This window comes from Pteropus alecto, unplaced genomic scaffold (assembly GCF_000325575.1).
Source record: "Pteropus alecto unplaced genomic scaffold, ASM32557v1 scaffold86, whole genome shotgun sequence".
In the NCBI taxonomy this organism is placed as follows: domain Eukaryota; kingdom Metazoa; phylum Chordata; class Mammalia; order Chiroptera; family Pteropodidae; genus Pteropus; species Pteropus alecto.
In genome coordinates, this window is record NW_006442109.1 from 26518424 (window position 1) to 26535083 (window position 16660).

General features: G+C 35.1%; 1 protein-coding gene across 2 annotated transcripts in view; it reads left to right on the forward strand.

The window, feature by feature from the left end:
* Positions 1–4648: 4648 nt before the first annotated feature.
* The window catches only part of UBR1 (ubiquitin protein ligase E3 component n-recognin 1), a 104812-nt gene continuing 92800 nt past the window's right edge, over positions 4649–16660 (forward strand). The window contains exons 1-2 of one of the 2 annotated variants that reach the window (XM_025038754.1): positions 4649–4742; positions 4858–5198. In XM_025038754.1, coding sequence (XP_024894522.1) covers positions 5118–5198 — 81 coding nt within the window. In that variant the 5' untranslated portion in view covers positions 4649–4742; positions 4858–5117. Of the gene's footprint in view, positions 4743–4857; positions 5199–16660 lie in introns of those variants that run through there. The other variant, XM_006920448.3, reaches the window with a different exon arrangement.

The following is a 16660-nucleotide window of genomic DNA, read 5'->3' on the forward strand; positions in this document are numbered from 1 at the left end:
ATCCCAGAGAAAGAGGTCAGCTGAAATGGAGTCACCCACGGGTTCTCAACTCTTGATTGCTCACTAGGATCTCTTGAGATTAAAAAAAAAAAATACACACATGTGTGAGCACACACACACATACATATACATACTCGAGTCTCACTTCTTTCTAATTAAATCAAAATTACTAGACTGAGGCCTGACATTGGAATTTTTAAAAAGTTCTAGATGATCCTAATGTGTAATCAAGGTTGAAAACCTTCAATAAAACCCCAAAATGAAGAGTCTAAGGAAAACATAATTCTGAGCATGACTTTTCCAACCGTCATTCAGGGGTGTCAAGAAAGCTAATTAATGTATATTAGTTGTTAATAATACTTTGAACAGTAAAATGGCACCTGCAAAATGGCCATGTAGCATATTTACTCAGAAAGATTACTGTGAACTAATGCTAATTAAAAAGAGAAGTATGTCTTATATTCTTGTTCTAAACTAGGCCAACCCATACCTTGGTCTAAATCAGAAAGGAGCAATGATAATTCATGTTTTTATCTATTTTATTTGATTAATACCCTATAAAAAAAAGTCTTATATAAATGTACTAGGATATTAAATGTGTACCAAATACCTGATGAATATTTTTATTTAACAATAGACATTACAACATAGAAAGTAGTAAAATAGACTTAAAATTTCTTTATAGGAAGTAGGAGAGTGAAGTGGTTAAAGGCACAAATTTTAAATCCAGACAGACCTAGATTTTGAATCCAGGTTTTGTCACTTAGTAATTGTAGTTCTTTAAACAAGCAACCTCACTTATTCAAGCTATAATTTCCTTGTCTGCATAATGATGATAATAGGAACTACATCACAGGATTGTTTTGAGAGTCATTCTTTAAAATGCTTCTAAAGTCCTTAACATGTTAGTTGACATTTCTATGTATACGTCTTGGTTCTTGCACTCAAGGAACTAAGAAATTAGAGAGCAAGATAAGGTAGGGCCATGACAAACTGTAACAAAAGACAGTATTAATGCATCATCTAGGAATCCTTCAGTTTCAAAAAATAAAAACCCCCTCTAGCTATTTTAAGCAAAAAGAAAATCTATTTAAAGAATATCAGGGACTCACAGATTCTGCAGGAGGCTGGGGACAGGCTTAGAAAGCAAAGTGTAGAAACCCAATGAACTGCAGAGGATCAAGCAGGAGGCAAAATTATCTTTTATCAAGAATAGTCTGAATGGGCATTGCTGCCTGCGGATAACAAGGAATGAATTCTAACCACATATTTGGGGGCACTTTCTCCTGGAAACAAGACTTCCAGCAATGGAAAGACTTCCCTTCTCTCCTACTAAATTGAGAAAGTGCCACTGGATGCAGGACAGTCAGAAAAACAAAAAACAAAAACATCCATCCTGAATACTATCAGGCATTCTACTGAACACTGCCAGGCATTGAGGGCTTTAGGTAGAGAGTTTTATTAACCTTGACAACAATTATTTGAGGAAAATGGTCTCATTACCACATCTATTTTATAGATTAGGAAGCAAAATCTCAGAGAAGTTATTCGGTAAGGTTACATAACCATCAGTGGTTATGTAAAAGAAATTCAAATCCAGAAAGTTTGATCCCAGAGGCTAGGTATGCAGCTACTAGTTTCTCCCAGAGGAAGGAAAGATCCCACCACATCTGGCTAGATCAAGGATGCCATTATCAAGGAGGCTTTTTGAGCTGGATAGATTGAGTATCTATCTATCTATCTATCTATCTATCTATCTATCTATCTATCTATCTATCTATCTATCATCCATCCATCCATCCATCCATCCACCCACCAGTTATTTTATCTATCTTAAAAAACGGGTAGATTAAAAAAAACATTTAATACAAGTAATAAATACTTATTGTAAGAAAAACCAGAAAATGCAGTTATGTAGAAAGTAGAAAAAAATTTTCATGATTCTGCAACCTAGGGATAAGCAAAAATAGAATCATACTGTTTTAGTGACTTGCTTTTTCCACCCAATAATATATAATGACTATCTTCCAAAGTCAATAAGAATATCTCTACAATAGCAGCTCTTAAATTACATGGTCTCAGGATTCTTTTTATACTCTTAAAAATTATTGGAGCCCTCAAAGATCTTCTTTTTATGTGAGTTATATCTATTGTTATTTACTGCATTAGAAACAAAAGCAGAAAAAAATTTAAATCAATTTGTTTAAAATAACAATTATAAACCCAACGTATGTTAACATAAATAACATTTTAAAGTAAAAAATTAGTTTTCTAAAACAAAAAGAAAGTGAAAAATGTGGCAATGTTTTACATTTTTGCAAATCTCTTTAATGTCTAGCTTAATAGAAGACAACTGAGTTCTCATATCTGCTTCTGCATTCAACCTATATATTATGCTTCAGTTGAAGTATATGAAGAAAATCTGGCCTCGCACAGATACATAGTTGGAAAAGGGAAGAGTTCTTTAATAGCGTTTTCAGATAGTAGATACTCCTCTTTGAAACTACAGATAGTAGATATTCCTCTTTAAAACTACACCAGAACTGGGCAAATAGTAAAATCTTAAAGATTACTTCCATGTGGAATCTGAAACCCCATCAGTGAAATTTTTGTACTCTCTAACATTAAAATTTATTGATCTATTTAGCAATGTGAAAGGATCTTTTACGCATGTTTGGTTTTATAACACCCTAAATTTGTGATTTGGAAAATATTGGTTTATTGAGTTAAACAAGTCTTCCCAATGTCAACACATTTCATTATAAAATATTTCCCCCTCCAAAAATCACATGTTAATACCACAACCAATTTCATTAGGACTTTGTCAAACTTATAGTGGCAGAAACGAGTTCTCCACAAAATGTTCACTTGAAAGCTCAAACTCTTTCATAGACAACAAAAGCGTTTTCTTTGAAGAGAAAATTTATTGTTCGTATTTAAGAAAATGCCTGCCAAATACCTAAGTCTGAATAACCGTAGGGTATTTGTCAATTGTTCTTTTAAAAATGGTATTCCATAAAAAAAGTGGCTGGTACAGCTAGCAACTCAGTCACAGAAGTGTTTCTGCTCAAGTCAACCATCATACTTTTGTACACAGCAGTAAAGCTTTACATATGCTTCTCATTGCATCGTATGGAATTTTTAAGACTCACAGTTTGAGATTTGATGACATTAATAATTTTTACTCCTTTAGGGAAACAACCTTTTCCTCCTCCTTTTCTTTTAACTTCAAGAGCATGATGGTGAACAAACTACCTCTAGTCTCACTTTGGTGACTAGTTTGCTGCCACTGCCTTGATTTTGTGCTAAGACACCAGCAGTTTCACCCATTATGACTTCTACGCCAGTAAGTACAAACACCAACATAATTAAAAGAAAAAAAGGTACATTACTACTTTGTATCGCTATTACTTTGTATTACTATAAAGTTTTATTTCAGTCTTTCTGAGTCTTGGAAACTCACAGGGGATCTATGGACCACACTTTGAGAATCACTGTTCTACGATATTTTTAATAACTGCAGAGTATTACATTGTATGAGTGACCATAGTTTATTTGGCCACTGTCCTTTATTGTTGGACATCTGAGTTCTTTCTAATTTTTCTCCACTACCAATAATGATATAGTTAAAATTTCACTTGCATCCTGAATTATTTCTCTAGGATACAGCCTTACAAATAGAATTGCCGAGGAATATGCATTTTTAAAGAATGGCTTCTGAATATTGCCACATCGCCTTCCAGTAGTTTTACCAGCTTACACTTGCATTTTACATAACAATGAGTATCCTTCCAGGTTACCAACAATGGTTATTATTTTTAGGAAAAACTTACTAAATTTACAGACAATAAATGGTACCCTATTTTTAATTTGCATTTGTTTGCTAGTCAAAACTAGTTTTTCATGTATTTATAAAAATCAGTAAGTTAAATATTTATGAATTTTGCCCATTTTTCTTAGTATATAGTCTTCTTTGGGATTTTATCTTTTAGTCTGTCATATATGCTGCAAATATTTATATTCTAGTTTTTTAGATTTGTGTTAATGTTTTAAATTTTAATGAAATTACATATAAATCTTTTTATATTTTCTGCCTTTCATGTTTTAAAAAGCCCTCTCATCCCAATATTATACAAATATTTACTTCTTTACTTTTTTTAGTATACTCTTAAATTCATTGTTATTTTGATATATTTTGAGGTAAAGATCCGACTTAATCTATTCCTGGTTAACTATTATTTCCCAAGTGTTGTTTTATTATTTTTTCCTTTGTTAAAAATACATGTTTAAATGATGTTTTGTAAGCAATTTAAAACAATACAGATGAAGTTAAAGTAGTTCTTGACCACCTTATTCTCCTCGTCCTCAGAGTTTACTATTGGTTTAGTCTCTTCCCTTTGACTGTTTCCTTCGTATTTAAATGTAAGTGTAAATATATAGTTTGTGGCAACTTGATTGTTGTTTTTCCCTCACTTATCTTTACCTTTTCATAAGCTCTACCTTATTCTTTTTAAAGAGCTGCATGGTGTTACATGATGCGGATTAACATGTTTATTCTGTCTTCCTTCTACTGATGAATGACCAGGTTTCCAATTTTTCGATATTTCTTCACTACCACCCCCCAAAAGAAATGCGGCCCGAGTGTTATTGTGCGCATGTGCAAGTGCTCACGGGCTACACTTCTAAAGATGGAATAGTTTTCAGAGCTTTTTCATTTTGTGGGCTCTGGGGAACCACTGCAGGTACGTTGAGAGACACTAGACACCCACACCAAAAGACCCAGAACGGGTTCTCACTTAGCCCCTGACAGTTTTCTTCCTTTTATAATGGACGCTGAATTTGCTTTTTACCTTCTAGACACAACAGTTCCCAGAACCGAAACCAGATATACAAGGAGTCACCCACCAAGCACTATGACTAAGAACTACGGAAGTAAAACCCTACAGGCCGTAACACTTGCTTCCGGGAAATGGACCGGAAGCCGCTGCTCGAGTCTGCGTCAAATTCGACTTCAGGGGCCGTCGTAAAAGTGTCGTCCCTCGTCTCTTGGACCGGCTACAGGTTTCCGCTTGTCTCCGGCCGGGGGTCTGCAACTGCGAGCGTCAGTTTCCCTCAAGATGGCGGACGAGGAGGCTGGGGGTTCGGAGAGGATGGAAGTCAGCCCGGAGTTGCCCCAGACCCCTCAGCGACTGGCGTCTGTAAGTCCTTCTGGGCAAGTTCCTTTTGTACCCCCTAGCCCCTCCCTGCCGCGCTCAGTAGGATGTGGGGTTTTTCCCCTTATGGCGGCTCTAGGGAGGGGGTGTCGTATGGATTGATCTGGAAGGAAGCCACCAAATAAAAAAGTTAGTCATCACCCACATTCCTGCCGGCCAAGTCTATGGAGTATAATGATTTTGTCATTTATTAGTGGTGACGGGCTCAAGCATGTCTCTATCCCGAAGTAGAAAGAGCCGGTGATGTTAGATGGTCTGGTGTGGGGGCTGAGGCGGGGTTGGAGGAAGAGCCATTTTCCGAGAGACGCAGTGCTAACCCCCCTCCTTGACGATGGGAGTACGGGTCTCAGCACCAAGTGTTGTATTGCATAGCTGGCTGGAGCCTGATAGTGTCAGGGTGTGCTGCCACTGTCAACTCATGTCAAGGTATGGGGTGTGGGAATTATGTCCTTCATTCTAGTATCTTGAGAACCCAGGCCTAATTCTCAGTGGAGGAACCTGTCATCTGTCGCTGCTTTTTAAAGGTGAAGAAGAGACTTCCAGACATTTCAAGTTAGTGATACCATTAATTAATACCGGAATCTGTATGTTGTCCTTGCATTTTGAAAGAATAGGAAGACAGAGATAGCAAATTGGAGTCAATTGTCTGGCTACAGGGAGAAAGCTGGCTGAGGAGGATAAGAAGTAGATAACATTAGGTAATATTCTGGATGTCCCTGGGCATCTTAGTGGGGAGATATATAGGAAATATTCAAATATTGATCACTGCATGATGTTGAGTTTCATTAGTTTATCTTTATTCTTGCATATAGAAGAGTGTAGGATATACACCTCTTACTGGAGTTCCTTTGGTTTGTAGTTTTGATAAAAGCATTCTTGAAGTATTTTAACCTTGCATTGTTTTATGAGAGAGCAGAGTGAGCTCCAGAAATGAGTTGGCCCCAGGGACTGGTGAGACTGACTGGGAGATAGAAACCAGGTGGAGAGGGAGTTGGAATAAGGGTTTGGCCACCAGCTAGGGCAGTGCTTGCAGCCGTCTACCCCAAATAGTAAGGCAACCTCACTTCACTATTTGAGATAAGAAATGAGAAGATAGGGAAAGTTTAGAAGCAGCTGAAACATCTGGTCTTAATGGTAGCTTGTGCTTTATACATCTTTGAAGGAGTGGAGAAAACTGCGCTGTGGGCAGAAGTGTTATTGTAATTTTGTATTGCCAGAGTTGGATGGAGTTTGTTTAAAGCTTTGATATATTAATTCTCTCAAGGTGGTACAGTAAAACCTCATCAATCTGGATATCACTTACTTGGGATTGGAGATAATGGTATAGGAGTCAAGCTACAATTATGTTGCAGACTCTTCATTTCAAGAAATAATAAATTTCGTTGGGTAAGGCTTTCAGTTTTGCAAAGTAGTAGATAGATGCTAAGAGAAGTGTAATAGCCTCAGGGAACTCACAGTCCAGCGACACAGATAAGACAAGTGCTCAAATAATTTTAATACAAGATAGGGTGATGTAAGTGGATGAAGACCTGTGACTGTTAGCCTCATGATCACTTTTTTTTTTGGCTTGGATTCCTCTATCTACTTGAGGACCCCAGATATCATCCTACTCTCGTCTTCTTTTTAAGCTACCAACTTCCTGACAGTGGAGTAAGATGCTGGCTTTCCAGTTTACTTTTTCTTTGCTGTTAAGCAAAACAAACTCAGAGAATCTTTAATATTTGAATGATTTGTATTTTAAATCACTATTGAGAGGCAAGGAAAACAAAAATAATAAATATGGGACAGTTACAGAGGTTTAAGAAGTCTTACCAACTTCACTAGAGTCTCGTTCCTGGTTATAGTTTCTGCTATCCTTAAATCAAACTTCCTTTTAAGTCTCCAGGTCATTTTTCTGTCATACTTCTATCAACAACTGTGAAGGCTCTCAAATTCCTAACGTCACCTAACATGCAAGTAGGGTGAAATAATAGGTATGAATTATTGGACATTTATAAAAGTCATTGCTTAAGAGTAATTAGGGGAATTGATTTTGTAGGTCTGGGGTGGGGTCCAAGAATTTGCATTTTCACAAGCATCCTCTGCTGATTCTGAAGTCCTGGTCTGTGGGCCACACTTTGAATAAGACTTAGCTAGGCATTTGGAAGTTCTCAGTATAGAGTTGACAGTTGAGGTTGTAGTAATGGATAAGATCTTTGAAGAAGAAAGAGTGAGTGTGTGTGTGTCTGTGTGTGTATATATATGTATGTATGTATGTGTATACAGAGAGAGACACACACACATGGAGGGAGGGAGGAGAGACAAATGATTGAATTTCAGCGGCAGAAGATGGAGGAAGAACCAGGGAAGGTCCTAGAAAGGGAATAGCCAAGCCCATAGAATATGAGAGTCGTACAGTGTCATAGGGTGTAGTTTCTAGGAGAGGGTAGTTTATTGGGTATAGGAAGAGGAGGACTGAGAAAAATTGGGAATCAGACAGTATATGGAATGGTCTGACAGAACTTTGACCTTCTGTCTTTGACTGGATCTTCTAAAGTCCATCTCAGAAGATTTCTCCTGGCACGGTACAAAGCTCTTTTCTTTTTCCTGTCAACATCCTTTGTCTACGTGATTTTGTTCAGTCCTGTGGCTTTAAATACCATCTGTCTGTGTTCAGTTCCCAAATTTATATGTCTAGGTCATTTCACTTCTGAGTTCCAGAATCAGAAATTCAACTGCCTACTTGACATATCCACTTGGATGTCTGATAAGTGTTTCAAACAGGGGGAGCAATTAGGAAGCTACTGCAGTAACCCAAGTCATATCGTTGGTGGCTTGTACTAGAGAGGTCACTGGATGGTAGAAGCAAAAAGATTTGCTTTTGGATTAGGCATGAAAAGGGAAGAAACATGACATCTGGATTTCCACTTTTTGGCTTAATCATTCAAGGCTGTGGTTGTGTCATATACTAAGAGGAAAGACCTGGTTTGGGGAGAGAGAGAGGCAGAGCAAGAGTTTTTTTATCCCTGTCTCAGTGATGACACTTCCGTAATAGCTCTTGAACACAAACAAATCTCTGTCTCCACTCTACTTCTCCAGTCCTAGCCACCATCTGTTACCTAGGCAACTGCAGTGGCTTCTTAACTGGTCTCTGCTTCCATTTTGTCCTCTTCCAGTTCATTCTCCTCATAGCAACCATAGTAATCTTTAAAACCAAATCACATAATGCCAATTTCCTGCCTAAATTCTTCAGTGGTTTCCCATTGTACTTGGAATAAAATCTAAACTCATTACAAGTCATTCATTACCCTGCCCGATCTGGCCTCTACATCTCCCCTCACGTATTGTTACTTTCTCCTCATTCAGTTTTAGCCACCCTGACCTGTTATCTTCTAAAACAATCCCACACTCTATCTTGCTTCAGGGCCTGTGCCTTTGTTTGCTGTTTTGTTTTTCCTAGAGTGTTTTCTTCTGCTTTTTTTTTTTTTTTTTTGATATTTATCTTGTTTAAGAGATAGGGTTCTTGTATTCTTTGTCAGAGCAAGCATCCTGTTTATTTCTTTTACTGCACTTATTACAATATGTGATTATTATATTGTCTTTATTTACTTGTTTTAATGTCTTTCTCCTACCAGAATGTAAGCTCCATGAAGGCAAGGATCATGTCAGACTTGTCACTGATATATCCCAGTATGCACTGATACAGCAGACAATTTACATACTCTTAATGAATAACTGAGGATCAACATCAGTGATTTCTTTTAGCAAGGTTGGTAGTGATTGGGGGAGGGAGGATGTGGATAGAGCGAGAGAGGAGAGAATGAGGGAGCATATTAAGGTAACAGTTAACCTTGGAGTCCAGGCTGAACAGGGAGATAAGAAAAGCCAAGGGAATTGGTGGGATTTGAGGTATTGAAGGTTATGATGTTGACATAAGTGGAAGGACTGAATGTTATGGTCAGAAAGGGGAATTTTGGAATGTTAGAACATGGATGCACATCAGGTGTTTGTGATGGTAGAGCTAGGTGAGATGTGCCTTTGTGTGTTCCTGTGTACCCCTTTCATACTTTTGTCCTATGTGGCATGTCTTAGGCTATACTTAGCATTGCTGTCTGTCTTTTCTTTTAGACAGTAAACTCTTCGATGGTATGAACTGTTTCCTGTTCACATCTTTATCTCTAGCACTTAATATGTTGCTTCAAAATTTTTATTGAATGTATGAATGAAAGAAAATGAGGAGACATCCGCTAAGGTAAAGTGGAGGTGGAGGCAATAGGAATTGAGGAGGTTAAGAGATAATAAGGCTAAAGAGTTTAAATTGAACAGGGAGGATTTTAAAAACATCATTGAGGTATAATTTATGTATAATAAGAATCATCCATTTTAAGCATTTGGTTGATTAGTTTTGACAAATGTATATACCTGTGTAACTACCACCAAATCAGCATATAGAACATTTCCATATCTCTCCAAAGTTATCTTATACCCAAATGGGGAGATTTTAGTTTTTTTAAAAGTTTAATATTTTTTCGTTCGCACAATAATCATGAAAATCAAGGAGAAACAATGAAAATATCTACAATCTCATATGTGTAGGGGATCTTTAAAAGGCAATATAATCTTTTTGATAGTTAACTCTAAAATACTGAGATAAAGAGGAAGGAGTGAGAAGTTATGTGCTAATTTCAGTGGAGGTGATTTTCTTTAGAAATTTGAATCTATATCATTTTAGACCAGAGCACAGCTTTTTGTAGTAAGGACACACTGAGAGTGAGAAAACTAGGATGAAAACCAAGGTCTCTTGAGTCCTAACTAAAGTGCTTTGTCACCAGATTATAGCAGGGCCTAGTTCCTGTTGTTTTTTCCTCATCATCTCCCAATTTCTGTTGTAAGCAGCTAGGAAAAATTCTGGTTTTCATTACCAAATTCTGTTGCGTCAGATATGAAGTTAGGTTTTACAACTGCAAATCAGAGTGACAGATTCTGTCTCACTATCTGTAAGAAGCTAAGGAAGAGTAGTAACAGTGTAGATGAATTGGTGCTGGAGACTGACTGCTTACGTTTAATAACACATCGTCCTGCAAGTAAAGAGGTTTTTGTCCTCAGTACTATGCAGAGAGTCTGTCTAGTTAGGTATGTATACAAATCAATGACACAGGATGAACCTGTGCAGTATCCTGCACATCCTTCATGTGTGCTGGCTTTGCGGGTTACCTCAGATTTCCCTTGCCATCATTTTACCCATTTCTTTAAATGTGTTAATCGTATGCTATGCTCTGCGAAAGTTTTTTTAAAGTTTTTAACCCATTGTCTTAGATGGCTTAAGACAAAATATTAAGACCTCTTTAGTCTCAGATGATTTATTATGAACTCCTATGTGTTCTAAGGTATTTTGAGTTAACGTGCCTCCTGTTGAAGAAACTGTAGTTATTTGATGAGTTTGGTTTTTAAAAGCATTTGGTACAGCCTTTTTTTTTTTTTTTAATGTTAAGTTACACCACTGTAATAAGCTAAGTGCTTATGGAAATATGCTGTACTAAATAAATGTTACTGAAAGACTCCAGAAGAGTTATTATACTCACCAAAGTGCCTACTTACTATCCGGAAATGACATAGGCCCTGTCCAGATGGAGTCTACTGTTAATCACTTGAATGTAATTCACCTTCTAATAGTTTACTTAATGCCATTCTTCAGAACAAAGTTTACTCGACTTGTTTGGAAGAGTAGGGCTATAACCACTTAATACGTCTTTTTGGACTACCTTTGAAAATGCCTTTGAACTTTTGGTATTTATGGGAAAGCTAGAAATAACTTTAGCCACAGAAAGAAAAATGTATTAATTTATCCTTTTTTTTTTGTACACACATACTCTGCCTTGTAGTCTAAGGATTGATCTAAGGATTTTAATTGTCTGCAACTAAAGTACTTTAGTTTGTTTGCAAATATATATTCAATACAGTAAAAAGAGATATGTATCCCCGAGTTTAGGAAAGCAGATTTCATTCATCCAAATACTTCAAGGAAAGTTTAGAAAATTGAAGCACGAACCTATGGTCAGAGGAGAAAAAGGAAGAGAATGATTTAGGAAGGAAAGGATGTTTTCAAAGCCAAATTCTGACACATGTTTATATATTTTAACAGGAAAGAAAAGAGAGGGGCCTTGTCTGTCACATGACTCTATATTTGACCCAGCCTATTTTATCAATGCCATGAAGACATAGTAGGCTTTCTTATCATACTTACAAACACAAGGCTGGCAGGGATAACAAATTTATTAGAGGACAAAACAAATCTTAGGCTGAATATTGCATTGAAACTAATAAGGTAAAACAATTGGGATGAAAGTAAAGCCTTATACCTAGAATCATTTGTATATAGGACTAGGTCTCTTATGTGTGATTGATATAAAGGTTTTAGTTGTTTACAGCTCACTAAGTCATAAAGGGATATGGCTGCCAAAAAAAGAATGTGATCTTTTAAAACAATTTAGTGCCCTGGATAAGGAAGGTAATAAATAGTTCTATTTCCCTGTATGGAGGCATATTGTATATGTTCTATAAAAGAGTATCAGATGGAGATGGTCTGGATACCATATCATTTAGGGATGGCCAAATTTCTTTAGTTTCTATGTTCCAGTTTAGCTCCAGAATGAAGAGACTAATGAGAGATAAAATGGTTATCTTAATTTATTTGAAAGGATTTTGGGTGAAAGAGCAGAGTAAATTATATTGGATTATTTCAGGCAGCATAGGATAAAAGTTACAGGAAAGTAGTTTTGGGTTTAATTGTGAGCTGTAAGAATGGAAGTTGGCTGAGAGGAAGTGTTCAGACAGACTTAGGGAGCTAACTATCAGATGCATTATATATAGGATTTCCCTGTGGGGTAACCTAAAGATTTCTTGGTGCCTAAAGATGCTCCAATTACTAATCCAGTACTTGTTATGACCAATTCTAGAGCTTCCAGATTTTGTTACCACTTTTTAAAACAGAAGAATTAGAAAGAGAATTATACACTATACTTAAAGTAAATTTCTTTTTCAGAATGATGTTCCCAAACAGGCATCCAAGTCCCTGGGGATGAGGGAAATGTTTGGAATGTTTGGAAATTTAAATGCTGTGAGAACTTGTTTTCAGAGAACAATAAGGAAAGCCTTCTCTTAACTCCAAATGCTGGAAAAAAGTATTTTGTTTTTCTGGATATTGATACTAAAAATTCTTAATTTTATTCTTGTCTCAAATTGAGGAAAACGAAAAGCAACCAAGCAGAAGAAAAGCAACCTGCTTCAATCACCAACAGTTCCTGAACATGTCACCCAGTAAAATGTATCTGTGTGGTTTTTCTTATCTTGAAAAAAAAGAGAAGTTTTAATTAAAAAAAAATTTTTTTTGTGGTTGTGGCAATCATCTAGGAATAATTTTGTGAAAGAGTATAATTGTATTTTATCTCCTATACAAATTCTATAAACAAAGTTTTAGAAAGCTTAATGTCATCAACATTTACTTTGTTTTCTCTGGCTGGAATTCTATAACATTCATCAGTGATTGAGGACTATTGTTAAGTATTTGTGTTAGGCCTGTGGGAATACAGGAATGTGGAAGGCAAAGGTCCTTCCCTCAGGGAGCTGACAATCTGGTTGAAGGTACTAGATGTGCTATATGTACACATTTAAAGGTAACTAATACTATCTGGCAGAAGTATAGGTACTGTATGAGTACCTCCTTCATATTGATGTTATGGGAAGAGAAATTTTCTTAGACTGATCAGTGCAATGTTCAGGGAGGTGAGCCTTGAGCTAAATAAATAGACCTTGCGGAATAGTCAAGGTGGGGTGGCGATGGAAGGACAAAGAGCTACTGGTAAGATCAGTGGAAAGGGCATTTAAGCTATTAACACCCAGACATTCTGCCCAAATCAACCAACTAGTATAAAGATAACATTTTAAACTATCAGTTCTTCACACATGTAATGACAGATATAATTTTTAGTAGTATCCAGGAATGTTAGGCAGTTGTTAGCTAAGAGGCTTCATCTGGAGGAAAAAATTAAAAATAAGGCAAAGCTTTGTTTTATGTTTTGTTTTAGTAATAAAGTGAAAATGAACAAATCTTAAGGGTAAATTTGAAAGAAATGTATGTTTATATTTGGTTAAATAGTATGAGCACTGAACTCTAGGAGTTAGGATACCTAAGTTCTGTTCCTGACTCTGATACTAATTGCATATTGGATCTTGGGCAAGCCAATTTACTTCTTTCCTGTGATTCAGTTTTCTCATCTCTACAATGAGGGGCTTGAACCAGAAGGTCCCTTAGGTTTTTGGCTTTCTTAGGTTTTGACTCTCAAGTTTCTCCTGAAAAGAACTATTTCTATGCCTTCCATAATTAGGTAGAACAGAAAAGTTTTTTGTTTGTTATATAGCACTGAATATACAGATTTTTTTTTTTTTCATTTAGTGCTGTTTGAAGAAAAGAACCTTGGGTATACCATAGATCATTAGATATTATATATCTGTTGGTTAAAGTTGTTGCCAGATATGTGGAGAAAACAAGTTACTGGTTTGTGAGTACCCTAGAGAAGTTGGAATTAGAATACTGGAAGACATAGTTTTTAAAAAAAGATTTAAATAAAATATTTTTAATTGTATAATAAAAAAGTTACCCCCAAAATATGAAATCACTGTAAGGATGTTATTCACATTAGATAAGCAAATATATTCCATGAAAATATGCTAAAATCTCTCTACCCACCACTGTTAACATTTTGATATATATTCCTCTTGATTTTTTCCCCATGTAAATACGTATAATATTTAACCAGAATGAGATTTTATACATACTGCTTTGTAAACTGCTTTACTGAACTGTATGTTATTAATGCCTTTCCATATTAGTAAATAAGCATCTTCTATGTCAGTTTTTTTAAACTTTTTATTTAGAACACATTATAGACTTAACAAAAAACTTGCAAAAATAGTGCAAACAGTTCTCTTATCCCTCACGCCTCTATCCCCTAATGTTAACATCTTACATAACCATACTGCAATTATTAGGGGCAGGAAATTAATATTGATACTAACTAAACTACAGTTCTTATTTTAATTTTACCAGTTTTCCTACTAATGTCCTCTTTCTGTTACAGTCCCACACTGCATTTAGTTATTTCTCCTTTGTCTCTTCCAGTCTGTAACAATGTATCAATTCTCTTTAGTCCTTTCCAGTTTTTAACAGTGTCATGGTCTTTCCTTATTTTTGATGACTTTGACATTTGAAGAGTGTTGAGCAGTTATTTTGTACAATGTTCCTCAATTTGGGTTTGATGTTTTCTCTTGATTGGAATGAAATTATACATTTTTGGCAAGAGTAGTACACACAAAGAAATGGTACCATATTTTTCTCAGTGCATCATATTAAAGGATTCTTGATATCAATATTTCTTTTTACTGTGGTGATATTTATTTAAATCACTTCATTAACATGGTATTAGTAGGGTTTCTCTATTTTATAATTACTATCTTTTCCCTTTGTAGTTAATAAGTATCTTCAGGGAGATACTTTGAGATATTTGTATCATTTTAATTGGGTACACTATATCTTAACAATTTTTTAAAGAGTTCTTTTCCCCTTAATTACAAAAATGTTGACACTTGTTATGTTGTTTGTCTAAGTCAAACAGTATAATATTTTTTCAAATAAAATACGGACATTCCTAGACCTTCCCCCCAGCTCCTCCTTTCCATGTAACCAACTGTTAACAGTTTGATGCTTCTTCCAGACCCTTATTTTCCACTTAGGAGAGTATATGTTTAGATGTACATATGTTGAATTAGGAAATTCAGATGTGTAGAAATTTTAAAAATATACATAATTTAGTTTTCTTCTTTACAAAAATGAAAATTTTAAAACTTAATTTTTCCAATCTATAGTATTTTATGACATTCTAACTGCATGGAATGATGTAGATGTACCTTTATTGATTGACATTTAGGTCAACTTTATTTTTTCATGGTTACAAGTGACATTATAGTGAATACACTGGAATACATATCTGCATAGTTGGGCTTCAAGTATCGCTAAATGATGATAGATTCCACACTTTTTAAAACTATTTCCTTATTGATGGACATTCATTTTTTTGCTGCTATGAATAACTTAGTACTTTAAATGTATAGATTGGAAAACTTTAAAATGACTTTCAATAGAGTCCATATCCATCTATTCATATATAGATAGATAAATTTTAACACATTTTACATAAAGTTTTGTCTATACACATACATACAGTTACATATAGACATAGTAAAAAAGGGTATACAGCGAAAAATAAGTTCTTTCCAGGGCTTTTCCCACTATTAACATTTTATTTGAATCCTTTCAGAGATTTTCTATTCAAATGGAAATATTTACAGATATATCCCCTTCTCTTCTTCCTCCTGTTTTTCTAAATGGGAGTACACTATACTCATTATTCTTTGCCTTTTCTTTATTAACAATATAACTTGAAGAATGTCATGTATCAGTACATATAGATTTGTGCTCTCTCCTTTTTTATAATGGCTGTATTGAATTTATGTACCATGATTTAGTCAACTCTTGTGGAACATTTAGGTTGTTTGCAGTCTTTTACTATTATAAATAATTGCTATTATAAAAAATTATCTACATTCTAATAGGTTGCATAGGGTTATGTCACTGTCACTTTAATTTTCATTTCCCTAATGACTAATGGTGTTGAGCACGTTTTCATGTGCAAATAAAATACTTGTATATATTTCTTTTTATACATTTATCTATCTGACGAATAAATTCCTAGAAGTGGGAATTTCTGGGTCAAAGGATATATAAATTTTAAATTTTAATAACTCAAAATTACCTTCAGAGAAAACAATCCATTTTAATTCTACAATAATGCCTAATTTTAACGTAATATTTTATGTTAAGTTTTATTAAGTTGAACTTATTGAACTTCAGGAGAGCAAGTCAGAAAGTCTTATATATAAACAAATATTTGTAACTTTCCTTAAAGTTACCTGTTATGGAACTTTATGTAAATTCTTAATTCTAACTTAATTATGTAAACTCTTATACAAGTCAGTTTATAAAACTCCCTGGACAAGTTTTTTGAGTTTATCATAGCTAAACAGAATTCTAATTCCTTTTCTTTGCCCTGAATATTGTTTTTAACACTTCAAGGAGGGTACCTCCTAATTTACTGTAAGATATAGTGAACAAGTATATGTATAGATTGGAAAGCTATCAAAACTTTTCAAAACTTTTAATGATTTTATAAACATCTAGCCTTTGTTATTATAAACCAAAGAGTTCTGATTTTCTATCCCTATTACTTTTGCTAGAGTTCCTTCATTCTCTTGATAATTTTTTGCCTAGGTAACACTTTCCATTGACCTGCAGTCAGTCTCCTAGCTTGGGACAGGTTGTTCCTGTGCCAAAAGAGCCAGTGCCTTAGCTATAT